General features: G+C 29.8%; 4 protein-coding genes across 4 annotated transcripts; 1 reads left to right on the top strand and 3 right to left on the bottom strand.

Annotated features, from left to right (window-relative positions):
- Positions 1-1,198: 1,198 nt before the first annotated feature.
- Positions 1,199-3,573, bottom strand: LOC130676479 (DNA repair protein RAD52 homolog). The gene is made up of 6 exons (XM_057482741.1): positions 3,438-3,573; positions 3,212-3,365; positions 3,007-3,155; positions 1,807-2,029; positions 1,558-1,737; positions 1,199-1,470 (listed from the first exon to the last, which is right to left on the bottom strand). The coding sequence occupies exons 1-6, from the start codon at positions 3,462-3,464 to the stop codon at positions 1,337-1,339; spliced, it is 867 nt and encodes a 288-aa protein (XP_057338724.1). The 5' UTR covers positions 3,465-3,573; the 3' UTR covers positions 1,199-1,336.
- Positions 3,574-3,685: 112 nt separating this feature from the next.
- LOC130676412 (ribosomal RNA processing protein 1 homolog) lies at positions 3,686-7,287 on the top strand. The gene is made up of 5 exons (XM_057482598.1): positions 3,686-4,023; positions 4,098-4,492; positions 5,640-5,822; positions 5,893-6,894; positions 6,974-7,287. The coding sequence occupies exons 1-5, from the start codon at positions 3,870-3,872 to the stop codon at positions 7,202-7,204; spliced, it is 1,965 nt and encodes a 654-aa protein (XP_057338581.1). The 5' UTR covers positions 3,686-3,869; the 3' UTR covers positions 7,205-7,287.
- Positions 7,288-7,353: 66 nt separating this feature from the next.
- Positions 7,354-9,897, bottom strand: LOC130676469 (lysocardiolipin acyltransferase 1-like). Its single transcript, XM_057482714.1, has 4 exons — positions 9,650-9,897; positions 9,357-9,545; positions 9,074-9,281; positions 7,354-9,000 (listed from the first exon to the last, which is right to left on the bottom strand). The coding sequence occupies exons 2-4, from the start codon at positions 9,522-9,524 to the stop codon at positions 8,267-8,269; spliced, it is 1,110 nt and encodes a 369-aa protein (XP_057338697.1). The 5' UTR covers positions 9,525-9,545; positions 9,650-9,897; the 3' UTR covers positions 7,354-8,266.
- A 187-nt stretch (positions 9,898-10,084) lies between these two features.
- Positions 10,085-13,455, bottom strand: LOC130676471 (regulator of microtubule dynamics protein 1-like). The gene is made up of 6 exons (XM_057482728.1): positions 13,084-13,455; positions 12,815-13,007; positions 12,550-12,744; positions 12,179-12,396; positions 11,731-11,969; positions 10,085-11,245 (listed from the first exon to the last, which is right to left on the bottom strand). Exons 2-6 carry the CDS (start codon positions 13,000-13,002, stop codon positions 10,982-10,984), a joined length of 1,104 nt encoding a protein of 367 aa, XP_057338711.1. The 5' UTR covers positions 13,003-13,007; positions 13,084-13,455; the 3' UTR covers positions 10,085-10,981.
- Between the last annotated feature and the right edge of the window lie 437 nt (positions 13,456-13,892).

The following is a 13,892-nucleotide window of genomic DNA, read 5'->3' on the forward strand; positions in this document are numbered from 1 at the left end:
TTTTGCCTTAATTTTGAAATGAATGGCTCTAATGTTTGATATTAAAGCGAAAATATTGGGTTTATCATAAAAGTTTTCAAACAAAAGTTGTGGGAAATTTAATTTTACAAAAAAAATGTCTCTTATGATTTTTTGATACGACCAATATTTTCGTCGTGATTCCAAAATTAAGATTCATAATGAGTGATTCAAATTTTTGTTGATTATAAAAATCTTAATTTTGAAATTACGGCTTTCTTATTAGTTCTATAAAAAAATTTTAAGAGACATTTTTTTTATAAAATTAAATTTTGAACAACTTTTATTTGAAAAATTTTTTTATACGACCAATATTTCCGCCGTAATATCAAGAATTTGACAGCATTAATAATTAATTGTTATTTTTTATTCAAAGTAAAAATCCTGGCTCTACTCATGACTGCCTTATCTGAACTCAAACAACCAAAAAGATTTCTTTAGTACATAAGTTTATCTTGGATTTGAACGAAGGAATAACCAAAATATTAATTTTTGAATTTTTGGTAAAAGTGCAATCAAAAAACTCTGATTTTTGCCAAAAATTCTGCCTTTTATTTAATTAAAAAATAAGTAGTAATTGAAAAAAAAAATCCTTCATTCAAATCCAAGATAAATTTACGTACTAAAGAAATCTTTTTGGTTTTTTAATTTCAGATGAGGCATGAGTTATCCTGCCTATGGCATAGAGACTTTTTTTGAGGTGACTCGTCTCTCCCCACTACCATTGGCTTATTTTTCAATATTTTTTTCCGAAAATTTAGCAGAACATTCTTGGAATGATATTTAATAATGTCACAAATTTTGAGAATTTTAATAACGAACGTACTCTGATAAAAAAAATAACAAAATTATGCTCATTTTTTTGTATTTCAGCTTCCCCCCTTAAATAAAAATTTTTCATGCCATTAAATTTTAAATTGTTCATAAATAAAATAATAATAGAGATTTTGGAAATTCATATCGAGAAATTAAATTAAAAAAAAAAGTAAATTAATATTACGACGCGATTAAAAAATATATCGATAAAAGAACGTCGTATCTGTTTCTGCTGCAACGTGCTCAATTATTATAGAAGTTCTTAAACAAACCCATGTAACAGTAATATGAAATCAACCATATACTGATGTAATTGATACAAAACTACTAAAAAAAAAATAATAGAAAAAAACTGATAAAAAAAATAAAAAACCTCAGACTCAATATAATTTAATTTATAAAAAAATTTATTTAATACTTTTTTCGTTGTATTACAAACGACTAATCAATTACTCTAATTTATAAAATTGTAAACACGATTAACTTATTAATTAATTATTAATTACTGATTTTTTTGTACTTTTTCGTCAACTTTAACATCTACTTCACCTTTCAACATCATTTGTCGACGATACTCCTCTTGTTTTTCTCTCTGTTTACGCTTACGTTCTAATCGTAATTCTTCATCTGTCATGACTGATTAATTATTTATTTATTAAAACTAATTTTGTCATTAAATAAACCAAAAAAAAAACAAATTAATTTATTTAAAAACTTATTTACCTGTAGTTCGTGTTGTGATGTCTGTACTTTTAGACGGAGGTTTAATTAATTGTACTGTAGAAGTAGTAGTTGACACGCCGCTAATTACTTTTACTTCATCTTTTTTTCCTTCTTTTAAAATGTCTTTTTTCTCTTCCTTAAAAACTTCTTTCTTTGCTCGTTCATTTGGAGAATTAACGTCTAATTAATTTTTAAACAAATTGTTAAAAAAAATACTACAAAATTAAATATTTTATTTAAATCTTTTACTTTCTATGTCTGTATTTGTAGAACTAGAAGGCTTTGGTACCGAGTTACTTGTTGACACTTTTGCTATTTCCTTTGATCTCTGATCGCTTTGGGACAATTTATTATCATTCGTTTTTTGTATTTTTGATTTATGAGCCACCGACAATATTTGCTCGTTTATTTTCGTTTCGATTATGCCGCCAAAGCAGAGGAGAGATTTCTTCAGCGCGTTTGTTATTGAAGACTGAAAAATATTAATAATCAATAATTAAATAAATATAAATTTATTTTATTTACCCCAGACTCCCGCTCCGAATTTTTCCTCACTCATCTCCATTTCTTCACACCCAGGCCAAAAAATAAAAATAAATTTCAAATAATAAATTACAGGATAAAGGGATCAATAAAAATGGTAATCAGCAAACTTCAATTGCAACGTTTACACATCAGCCCTGATAGCCACCATAACCGCAAGTCAACTTCAAGCTACATCCGGAATCTGATTGTAACTTGAATTCAAATTGACTTAAAATGTTACTGTCAGATAATGACGTTAAGTTAATTGAAAGTTTAACTTGAAATTGATGGCAAGTTTTTTTGTAAAATTACATTCAGTTTACGGCCGCAATTTACATCAACTTGCACGCAAGTATTATCCAGCCAAGGCTTGCCAGAAACTTGTTAAGTTAGCCGAAAATGTTTCACTGCAGAAACTTGCTGAGCAAAGTGTGGCTATCAGGGAATATTATACAGAGTCTGAAGCTGGAAAATACAGCGAATCATTGCAATTGAAGTCAACTAATTATCATTTTTATTTAACGATCCCTTTATTCTCTAATTTATTATCTATTATTCCAATATCTGGATCTTAAAGGCCAAGAAAGAAAAAAATATTTTTTCAGCTTTCGTTCCCCCATTCCAGGAGCTCCGTTTCCTGCTCCATCACTACTTTACAAAAGATGATCCTGAAGTTAACAGACAATCAGAAATTTTTTGATTTTTATTTTCAACAAGTCGATTACAAAAAAAATACACATGTAGAGTATTCAAAAAACTACAAGTGCAATTTTTTTGAATATTTTTTTTTTTATGATTTGTCGATTGAAAAAAAATCTAAAAATTATCAGACGTCGGCCAACTTCAGTATCATTTACAAAAGCTCTTTATTTCTGAGCCCTCTTTCCCAATAATTTATTTGTAAATTACAAGATAAATACTTACGACTCTAGCTTCATAAACAGCAGCACCTTTGACTGATGATTCAGCGTTACTGTATCCCATTTCTTCATGATAAGTACCATCAGGTAATTGTACTCTTACAAATGCAGCACAGCCAATTAAATATTTTCCCATGACATATTCAACAAAGTCTAGATAATTAATTAATTAAATATACATTTATTTTATTTAAATTCAAATTATTTACCAACAGTTTGACTAGTGACAGCATGACTCCATTTCCCATGTCCGAATACTTCATTGGCTATTGATATTAATTCATTATATGTATATTTATCATTATCCAGGTGTCCACGTGAAGAAATATCTTTCTCTGGTGAATTATCTGTTCTGTGTGTCGGCTTAATTAAAAACAAAATTAATTAACTAATTAATTATTTACTTACATTTCAAATAATTTTTTTATGACTTACCAATTTAATGCAAGAGGAAAAACTCATTGTAATTAAATTAAAATAATAAACAATTTTAAAAATTTAAAAATAATTCATTTTTTGTGTACATCAGGAAAAAACAAAAACTCAACTGAAAGTCGTTGACATTTTTATTTTTTTTTTAATATTATTATTAACTGTTGGTAAAAATGGTGACAATGAATTACAAAGATGGCGCTAGTGGATTATTCTGGAGGGTAATGAGAGTAGTAGAAAATTATTTTAGAAGGTTATAATTTAGTATCCCACGTGTCTGTACCAAGCACTCGTTGTTTATAATTTTTTTTAATAACCAAATCCTATAAATAAACAAAAAAAAATTTGTTGTACATAAATATGACGTATTAATATTTTATTTAACAATTGAAAATATATATGATTTATATATTGTAGTAAATAACGTAAGCAATAATGGCAGTGAAAAACTATCAGTATAAAAAAAATCTAGTGATAGCCCAAGAAATAAAATTCGCACGAGAACTTGCGGATAATAATAAAAATGCGCGTGCGAAAAAATTAAAAAAGTTAAAGACATGGTTGACAATACGTTCCAAGAGTACCATTGGTATGTTTTTTTTTTTTTTTTTAATTTTACTCCAACTCCAATTGATTATTTGCTAATTTATTTTTTAATTTCAGCATTCTCTGAACTAGACTTCATGAGAATATGGAAGGGTCTGTACTACTGCATGTGGATGTCCGACAAACCGCTGGTGCAAGAAGAACTCGCGGAATCAATCAGCCAGTTGGTATTTTGCTTCGATTCAAAAGACGTGGCTCTGCTGTACACAAAATGTGCACTGAACACTTTGTCTACTGAATGGTTCGGTTTAGATCAGTACAGAATAGATAAATTTGAAATGTTGGCCCGAAGAATAATCCGCCAGACATTTTTGATTTGTAAAAAAATGGCTTGGAATGAAGAATGGGTCAAAGGTTTTGCTGATGTAATTGATTTTATTTTGTCAAATGTCAAAGGATCGTTGGGATTCAGGTTCCATATCATTGAAGTCTTTATGGAAGAACTGGCTAAGGTAAAATTATTTATACGAAAATACCTCAGGGTGGCCGCGAACAAGGAAAACTGGGAGTTATCAGGGAATTTAATGCAACCGGGAAATATCATGGAAATGTCATGATCCTGAAGTTAGCAGACAATTAAAATTTTTTGATTTTTTTTTCAACAAATCAATTACAAAAATACAACAAATAAAAATATGTACATGTAGAGAATTTAAAAAACTACAGGTGCAAATTTTTCAAATATTTTTTTTTCAATAATTTATTGCTTAAAAAAAAATCGAAAAATTATCAGACGTCGGTTAACTTCAGTATCATGAAATGTCAGGGAATTTCGAAAAGTATCCGGAAATTGAATTGTAACAGTTCAAAATTTTTAAAATTTCAAATTTTAAAGTGATTTTCAACAGATTGTAACTCGAAGGAAAATGGTAATACGACAAAAACAAAAAAGGCAAATTGTAGCTTCAAGTGTCTAGTTTTCTGATCTGGTCTTTATATTTTTTTATTATGTGCGGTTCCGGAGTAATCCTAAGAAAACTATCGAAAAAGAAATTTACCAAATTTTTGCTCGTCTTAAAAACGGTCTTCGAGCTCCAATAAATTTTTTTCGATAATTATGATTAATTTTTGATTGCTCTGGAACTGCGCATAATAAAAAAATTTAAAGACCCAGATCAGAAAACTAGACACTTGAAGATACAGTTTGACTTTTTGTTTTTATTGTACGACCATTTTCCTTCGAGTTACAAACTGTTGAAAATTACTAAAAAATTTGAAATTTTTTTAATATCCCTTAATTTTTGTAACCAGTGTATTTTTAATTTATTTAAATTATAGAATTTCTTATTAAATATTTTAACTTATACATTTTTAACATCGAATAATCAAAAGTAGGCAATATTAATTTATTTTATTGCCATTTTTTCTGGTTTCTCGCATGATTTAATTATCAAATTTAAATATTAAAAATGAAAATATAATAAAAACTTTGAATATCTAAATGATACGAATAAAATTTATAAATCAGGGAAAAATGTGAAAAACTTTACTGGAAAACCGGGAAATATCAGGGAATTTTGAAATCATTTTTTTGTGGCCACCCTGTTATAATAATTTAAAAAAATTAAATTACTTACTCATTTAATTAATTAATTTTAGGTAAGCGAGGGTAATATACATGAAGATCTGGTTACTCAATTACTCAGACCATTCGCTAAATATTTGGGATCATTGCGTGATGACAGAGAAATTAGACATGTTACCAAACATATATTTAGGTATTTAATATTTCAATCTGATGTCGGAATGGATTATATGGAAAAATTTGACGCTTGGAGAAAAGTAAATTTTTTATTTTCTTATTTTTTTTATTTATATTTTATTTATTATTAATTATTAACATAAATTTTAGGCTGGTTTTCCTATGGGCAGTATCGATGCAATGTCCAAAGTAGAAGTTGATGATGATGATGATGATGATGATCAAGCAGATGATGAGAGTGGAGCTGAAGATGGGGATAAAAAATCAGGAGAAAAACCTCTTGATCCAAGAGCGGGCCGTGTAGATGTCGAATTACCTCAAGTGCCTTTTAATCCTGGTCAAATTGCTGAGTTACTAGAGGAGTACAAGAGGCAGCCGTCGTCGATTGCGAAAACTCGACGGCAAGTGAAGAAATTGATCTATGAATTCACCGATTTGTCGCAGGGTGAAATGCCGATCGGTGTTAAAACCGTCGAAGTTTTTAAAAAGAAACCTAGAGATGTAAATCCGTCTAAAGCTGCCGCGCGATTTCTGGCTTTTGAAGAAAAACTTTACTCTGACTCTAAGCTACGGCTGCTGAGGAAGAAGAAAAAAAAACGGGTTCTAGAGCTCAATGCCAATGGAAATGTTGATGATGATGATGATGATTTGGAAAAACCAAAGGCTAAGAAGCGGAAAGTAGCTAAAGATGAAAAAGAAGTCAATGAAACTCCAGAAAAAGTGACGAAGAAAAAAAAAGTTAAAGAAGCTGAGGTTTTATGCAACGGAGATGCGAAAGACGAATTGAAATTAAAGAAGTCAATTAAAAAAACAACTCAAGTGAAGGATAAAAAAACGAAAATAAACAAATTAAAGAGTCGGCGGAATAGTATCCTGAGCCAAATGTTTGATGAAATTGATGACTTCGCTGATTTCCAAGCTTCTGGACTAGCGAAGAAGAAGAAACAAGTAAAATATGATTTCAATAACAGTTGGGATGTGTCAGTAAATGAATGCCCGTCTACTCCAACATCTCCAGTCGCCAAGTCTCCGGTTCCAGATTCTCCGGCCAGCCCACCTCCATCTCCACCCACTCCTGTGCCCGAGAAAATTTTAAATCCTCCAGTACTCTCAACTCCGCACTTTCCCGCGTTAAAAAAAGTTAAAATTCAAGTGAGTAGTTTTGCCTACAGATTTTTAAAAATTATTTTTCAGTTTGAATTTAATTTTGATCGTAATTTTTTTCTTCCAGGAGGTGCTTAGTGTCGAGGCTCCAGTAACAAACGATACTGGATCAAGTTTAAAAAAACGTGTTAAAATCGTATTACAACGTAATACAGCTCAAAACACATCCGAATATATAAAACAATTACGCTCGAGCCCAGCGATTCCATTTGACGCCAACAGGAAACCACTCGCTGGTGTCCTCAAGCCGAGTCCGATCTCCAGCCCGATAAATCCATTCTACAGAAAACTAATGTAGATAATTTAAAATAAATAAACTAATTGTAATTAAATATGGATGTCTTTTAAATTTGATAAATAAAACAAATAATTAAAATAATTTTTCTTAATTATTTTCGAGGCGTGGTTAAGAAATAAAATTAAAGGCCGTAGTCTTTGAGTCAATATATTTTTTTTTAATTTACAAGGATTTACACACATCTATTATTACTTTTTTTTCTTATAATTTATAGAGAAGGTACACAAAAAATTTACAGACAAAATTTACTAGTGATTTGTAAACTGTTCAAAGATATAGTTTTTTTTGTAATTGATTATTTAATTGTTTAATTAATAAGTTAATTGATTTAGTTTAATTAAGTTGTGTTTTTGGTATTGATGAAATATATATTATTTACAGTAAATATAGTAATAGTAATAATTAAAATTAAATCTCTAATTGAAATCTTCCAGAGAAGATATTTTTCCATTGAGATTTTTTAATCTTAATACTTTGGCACATGAATTCACTTCATTTATTACGTAGTTCGTAATATACTTTAGAAATTGAGAAAAATATATTCTTCTGACGCGATATATTTATATATATATTTATATTTAAATTTATTTTGTATTTTATTATAGTAATGATTAACTACAATTCATTATTTAATACTTTGAATCACCAAGATAATTGCACTATAATATGATAATTTCAATTTCAAATTTTAAATTCAAAATTAAGTTGTAAAATTTAAAAAAAAAAAAAAAGTACAGTCATTAATTCCAGGGATTTTTAAAAAACTTTAAAATTTATTTTTTTTCATGATTTAAAATAATTTATAAAAACTTTAGATTGGATTTTAAAAAAATTGAGTTGTCAGTTGATTGTAACAGACTTTTGGTTTCAATTATCTAAATAAATTACATTGACCTAAATATGAACCTTTTTCCTTTAAATATTAAATTTTAATTTTAATTTAAAATTCAAAAGAAAAAAATTTAATATTTTATTTACATCAATATCACAGTACTAAAAACCACGTGCATTTATTTCAAAAATAAAATTTCATCTACCAAAATTACTCAATATTTATAATTTTCATCTGGACAGTAAGTAAATATTTTTCCATCTCCAGTACCACCCCATCTCCATCTGATTAAACCCCGAGCTGAATAGCGAGAGCCCGATGAACAAGAGAGTGTGCGCCAGAGTCCAGAGTTGAAAGAAAGTCGAGGTGATGATCATTACAATGGACACTCCGGTCAAAAGTGTCCAGAACCCAAAAGCGGCGCTCAAAACTATACCCTGGGGCATCGGCCAGACCTCGTTGTCTTCGCAGAAGCTCTTGTTTTTGTTAAACTTCTTGAGCATCGCTTCTTTCTGCCGCCAGCGTTCTTCCAGCCAGTGTCTGAGACCTTCTTCATCATCCGGAACTTGAGCAGAAGGAATTCTAGTCACGTAAAAATGAACTTCTTTTGGCATTTTACCACTGACTAAATCTATTTCCGACTGCGGCACGTAGTCCGGATAACCGATTGTGAGATCGTAGACGGCATCAAGATATCCAGCACGCTGTAGATGTCTCGCCAGATAACTGAAACCGGTTGTCTTTGGATGCAAAGTGTACTCGTACAACGGCAGCCCATTTTTTTTAGCAAATCTATCAGATCTTTCTTTACTACTCGCTGTTAAATCCGTTCCTTCTGGGAATATCAATAGCTGCGTACGTCTTTTTAATGCTATCAAGTAGTCTAGTGTCCGTGACAAACGACCTTTATCTTCTTCCCACCTACGTGTTATATAAAGGAACCCATTCATCTGCATAATCCAACCTGGTACGTTCATTTTGTTATCAACAACCCAATAAAATTTATAAAATTTAGTGACTTATAGTTAATAACTCACCCGGACCAGGTATATGACGTATTGGATCCTTCAAAATAAATTTCAATTTATGGGCAGCGATATTTGGCATGCAGGCTTGATACATCGCTGCCCACAAGAAGTTCCAGTCGACTCTCGTCCGATGATTCATCACCATTATTGCCGACTCATTCGGTAGGATGTGATCTCCAGATATTACAACTTTCACTCCGATCATCTCCAGCAGTGCCTGGGCAGTAACATAAATTTTTAAAAACCATAAAATAAATAAACTGGCCTTTGAAGGTATCAATTAAATACTGACTGTAGGATACAGTTCCCAGCAGGAAAATAATAAGTCCCCGCATTTTCTGAAGGTCGGAGGACTGAGTATCAGTATGGGCAGAAGAGGACACGCGATGAACAGGAAACCCGCTGCTATGCTGCCATACCAAAGGGCACAGTACAATATCCCGTACACCAGTCCACGCATCACAACTTATTTGTTGATGTCCTGTAAATTTAAAAAATAAATCAGACTGAATTTAAAAAATAACGAGGGTTGTTAATTACTTAAATCAAGAGCGTAATGTTTTTGTTTTAATTAAGCGAACTTACATGAACATCGACAGGGAAAATACGTCCCACATTTCACAGATCTGAATCGCTGACTAAATTAACAGAGTAATAAAATTTAAAACTTAAAACCTCTGGCTTCCCTCCAGAGTTATAGACTAGTACAAAAGTACCAGAGGGGCTTCCTCATGTCTACACACACCCATAACTATTTTAAAGCATCCCCTACTATTCACTACCTTCCTTCCTGCCTGCTGCCTGTCTCTCCCTTCCCCTCCCTCTGTATCTCGCGACCCTCAAACGTACACACACTCACCCTCGAGAGAAAATCTCGTGGCAGGGATGCTGGACCCTCGCTGTGTGGACCGTTATTGATCTTTATATATAATACACATTGTATTATACACCACAAAAGACTTGTCAATACTTCCGTCATTTTTTTTTTTAATAAAAAAATATGTACATTAAAAAAAAAAATTAAATAAACTGAACTGCGTGTACAATTCAATGGATTTATTTTTTAAAATGTATAAACAATTAATGCGAAATTATTAAAAACTACTAATTAGACCAATTTATGCCTTTACAGCTGACAGCTTCATGATTACTCATATCAATTGTTTTTAATTAATTATTAATTTACAATTATATATAAATAAAATATATGAATCTATAAAACATCAGAGCACCATTTACACTACAATCAAACTATTAAAAATAATTATTTTAATTACTAACTATTACACAAATAATTGGTATTTTTAATTCTATTTACGGACTTTGGATACAAAAAATTACGTATGAAAAATAAATTTAATAGGAATGTCAGAATATTAAAATTAAAAAGCGCATTTACGCGGTCATGATTTAAATTTTTTTTTTGTTATACAAGTAAGTTTGTGTAAAATTATATAACCCGTGGATTTAAGTAAAATTACTGATCAGCGACAGTATCGCAAAGCCGTAGTTTAATAAATTTAATCTTTAATTATTATCATTATTATTTATAAAGTAGAATTGTTTAAAATGAGGGTAAATGTAGCAGATATATGACAATTTTTTAATTACACAAAAAAATTAAATAATTAAGACAATCCCGGATGGAAATATTTCGGACTTTCCTCTGAGAAACTGAAAAAGTCTTTAGAACTTTACTGAGTTTTTCAGAGAAAATTCCGAAAAATTTCCACCAGGGATAAAATTAAAAAAAAATGCATTTACTGAATTTGAATTTTCTAAACATGCATTTTTTTATTTTTATTTTATATTAAAAAAGTTTTAAAAATTGTCAGATGTCCGCTAACTTTACTATCACTTGTTTAAAAAAGATTGTATTTATAAGTAGTTGGGTAAGAGGAGAAGGTAAAGTAGACATCAACAGTAAGAAGAGTATGTTGATATAAGATTATGAGCTTCGGATTTCATCGTTTCTTCTTTACTGTCACATGCTGGAAGATCTTTTAATTCTTTAAGCAATTCGATAGCTTTGCCGTAGGACTTTGTTTTTAAATATGCTTGTGCCAAGAAATATTTGTTGGGTATTTCGGGCACCTTGACATGATTCTCTGCGTGCTCCAAATGTTTTATTGCCTCTTCATAGGTTGCTTTTGGTGCTTCTCCGAATAATGTTTCGCAAATCTATAAATATAATAATTAAATAAAGTAATAGATGATCCTGACATTGACAGACAATCAACAATTCTTGATTTTTTTATCAACAAATCAATTAAAAAAAAATAAATCAAAATATCCACGTTTAGAAAATTAAAAGAATTATAAGTGCAATTTTTTCAAATATTTTTTTTTGTAATTTATCGTTTGGAAAAATAATTCAAAAAATCCGACGTCGGCTAACTTGGTATCGAATTATTCGAAATTTACTAATGCTTCAAATTCAAATTTTTATGAGAGGTAATTAGACCTCAGATACAAATCTGCAAAAATTTATTTTTTTACTTTAAAAACTAATTGAATATTTGAAAGCTGATCAGAATTTCTTTGATTCAAATCGAGTGATTTAAAAATTCACAAACAATTCGATTCAAAAACCATTCGCACGCCCTATAAAATAATTAATTGATTGATTGATGGTTGGATATAATAATATTAAGATATTTAATTACTTTTCTTTCAAACCAAGTTAAATTTGAAACGCTGTACTGAAATCTTCCAAGTAAGTGATTGAGTAAAGCGTCATCGGGGCTTAATTTCAATGCTAATTTAACATGTTTTTCAAATTCTTTACCAGCTGCAAGTTTTTCTTTAGTTGGTAAGTATTCAGTACGTAAACCAACAAGTAAAGCGTAATATTTGTGGAGATCAACATTATCAGTATCGAGAAATTTTTGACAAGATTTAATACCTGAAATAATAAACAAATTAATAAATAAATTGATTAATTTATTGGTGCCGCGACTATTAAACCGAAGATAGTTCAACATTACGACAGTTCAACCGACAAAAAATCCCTGATAAGAAGGCACCTAAATAAGGGTTCTGATTATTTTCAGTTGAACTGTCGTTCGGTTTAATTGTCACAGAACCGATTTATTAATCATCAGAATAATGAACCTTCTTGTAATATAACATCTTGTTCTTTAGTATCAGTAAGTAAAGAAGCATTTTTAAAATAAGCCCTTGCCAGTCTCCAAGCGACTTCAATATTGTCATCATGCCAAAGTGCCAGCGAACGCAATTCCTCTAGTACCTCATCGTAAAATATTTCCAGTTCAAATTTCATATCCAGCCCGAGCAGTTTATCGAACAATGGCAGCATTACTCCTGCTGTCCTACATCACTAAAATATATAATCTTGTTCTTCATGATTTATAAATTTATCAAAATAAAAATAAAAATCCGCAAAATAAAAAATATCAGCAAACAAAAAATTTCATTTTATTTTTATTTTAATAATAATAATTATTATTATTAAAATAACTAACCCATTTTCGAGCTCTTCATTGGCTACTTCATCATCAGAACAGTCATAAAATTCATCATCGACGTCTGTTTCAGTAACTGATACTCCATCGTTCTCAATGTCTGTTTCATTTGTTGTTGTGTAAAAACTATTTGCTGATGTCTTTCTTTTCCTTGAATTTTTAGATTTTTTAACTCGAAGTTTTTCTTGCTGTGCTCTGAAATAAATAATTATTATTATTCCACCTAATAAACAATTAATATATTAATTAATTAGTAGTAGTATACCTCAAATTATCTAATGCTTCTTGTAATTCGGAAACTCTGCGATTAACATTTTCTAAATTATTCAACATTTGCTCGCGTTCTCTGTGTTCCATTATTTTTTGGTAAATAAATAAACTAGCGGCACCAATTACTCCAATTGTTGCTCCCAGAGCAACTGTTATCATCTGTGTGTTTTGAAACTGACTCATTGTGCCTAAAAATTTTTTAATTTATTTACAAGTCAACATTTTAATTCGTAATCTTGAATAAAAGCAGAGAAAAATTCTTACCTGCAAGTACTTAAACAATAAAAAAAAAAAAAAAAAAGTAATCTTTGACCCACTTGAAATAATATTTAAATTATTCACATAACTTTGAAATACATCATATGTAGATTAATTTAATTATCAGGTAAAAATATGGTAGCAATTTACACGTCGTAATAAATAAAATTTGTCAGGTGCATTAAAAAAAAAATAAATTTTAAATTTAAATTTACAAAATTAGTTAAGCGTTTGTTGACTGCCGGTTTACTACTATTTCAATAATGTTTTACGTGTCATTATTGATAATAATTACTGTACAGTAGGTCAATATACACAATATTCACAATGTACTCAAAGGTGTTGCTGTTGCCAATGTTTGCAATAAAATTTAGGCTAGAAAATTCTTTATATATATATATGTATATAATATAATATATAGTTGCTTGCTTATTGAAATATTTTTAAATTATCTACTGCTGGTACACAAGTTTATGACAGAGAAATATATATATATTTACACTCAAGTCGATGGCACTAAAATTCAATTTATGGATAAATTTAAAACTGGCAAAGTCTCGAGATACGAAGCCTTTGAATGTTTCAATTGATTCTCATGTAATTTAAATAAAACTCATCAAATACTTCACTAACAGTATCTTACAGCTCGGCAATAAAATTTCGCAATTAACTGTGAATACTATTCAACCAGGTAATAAAAGTTTTCTACATCTTATCAAGATTTTCTGTAATTCATCATATGAGTAATACTATTCTTATGCATTAAAATTTTTGTGTTCAGTACACACCGAAGCTGTTTTCCCCCGATTTACAAG

The sequence above is a fragment of the Microplitis mediator genome, chromosome 1 (genome assembly GCF_029852145.1).
Source record: "Microplitis mediator isolate UGA2020A chromosome 1, iyMicMedi2.1, whole genome shotgun sequence".
NCBI classification, from domain to species: domain Eukaryota; kingdom Metazoa; phylum Arthropoda; class Insecta; order Hymenoptera; family Braconidae; genus Microplitis; species Microplitis mediator.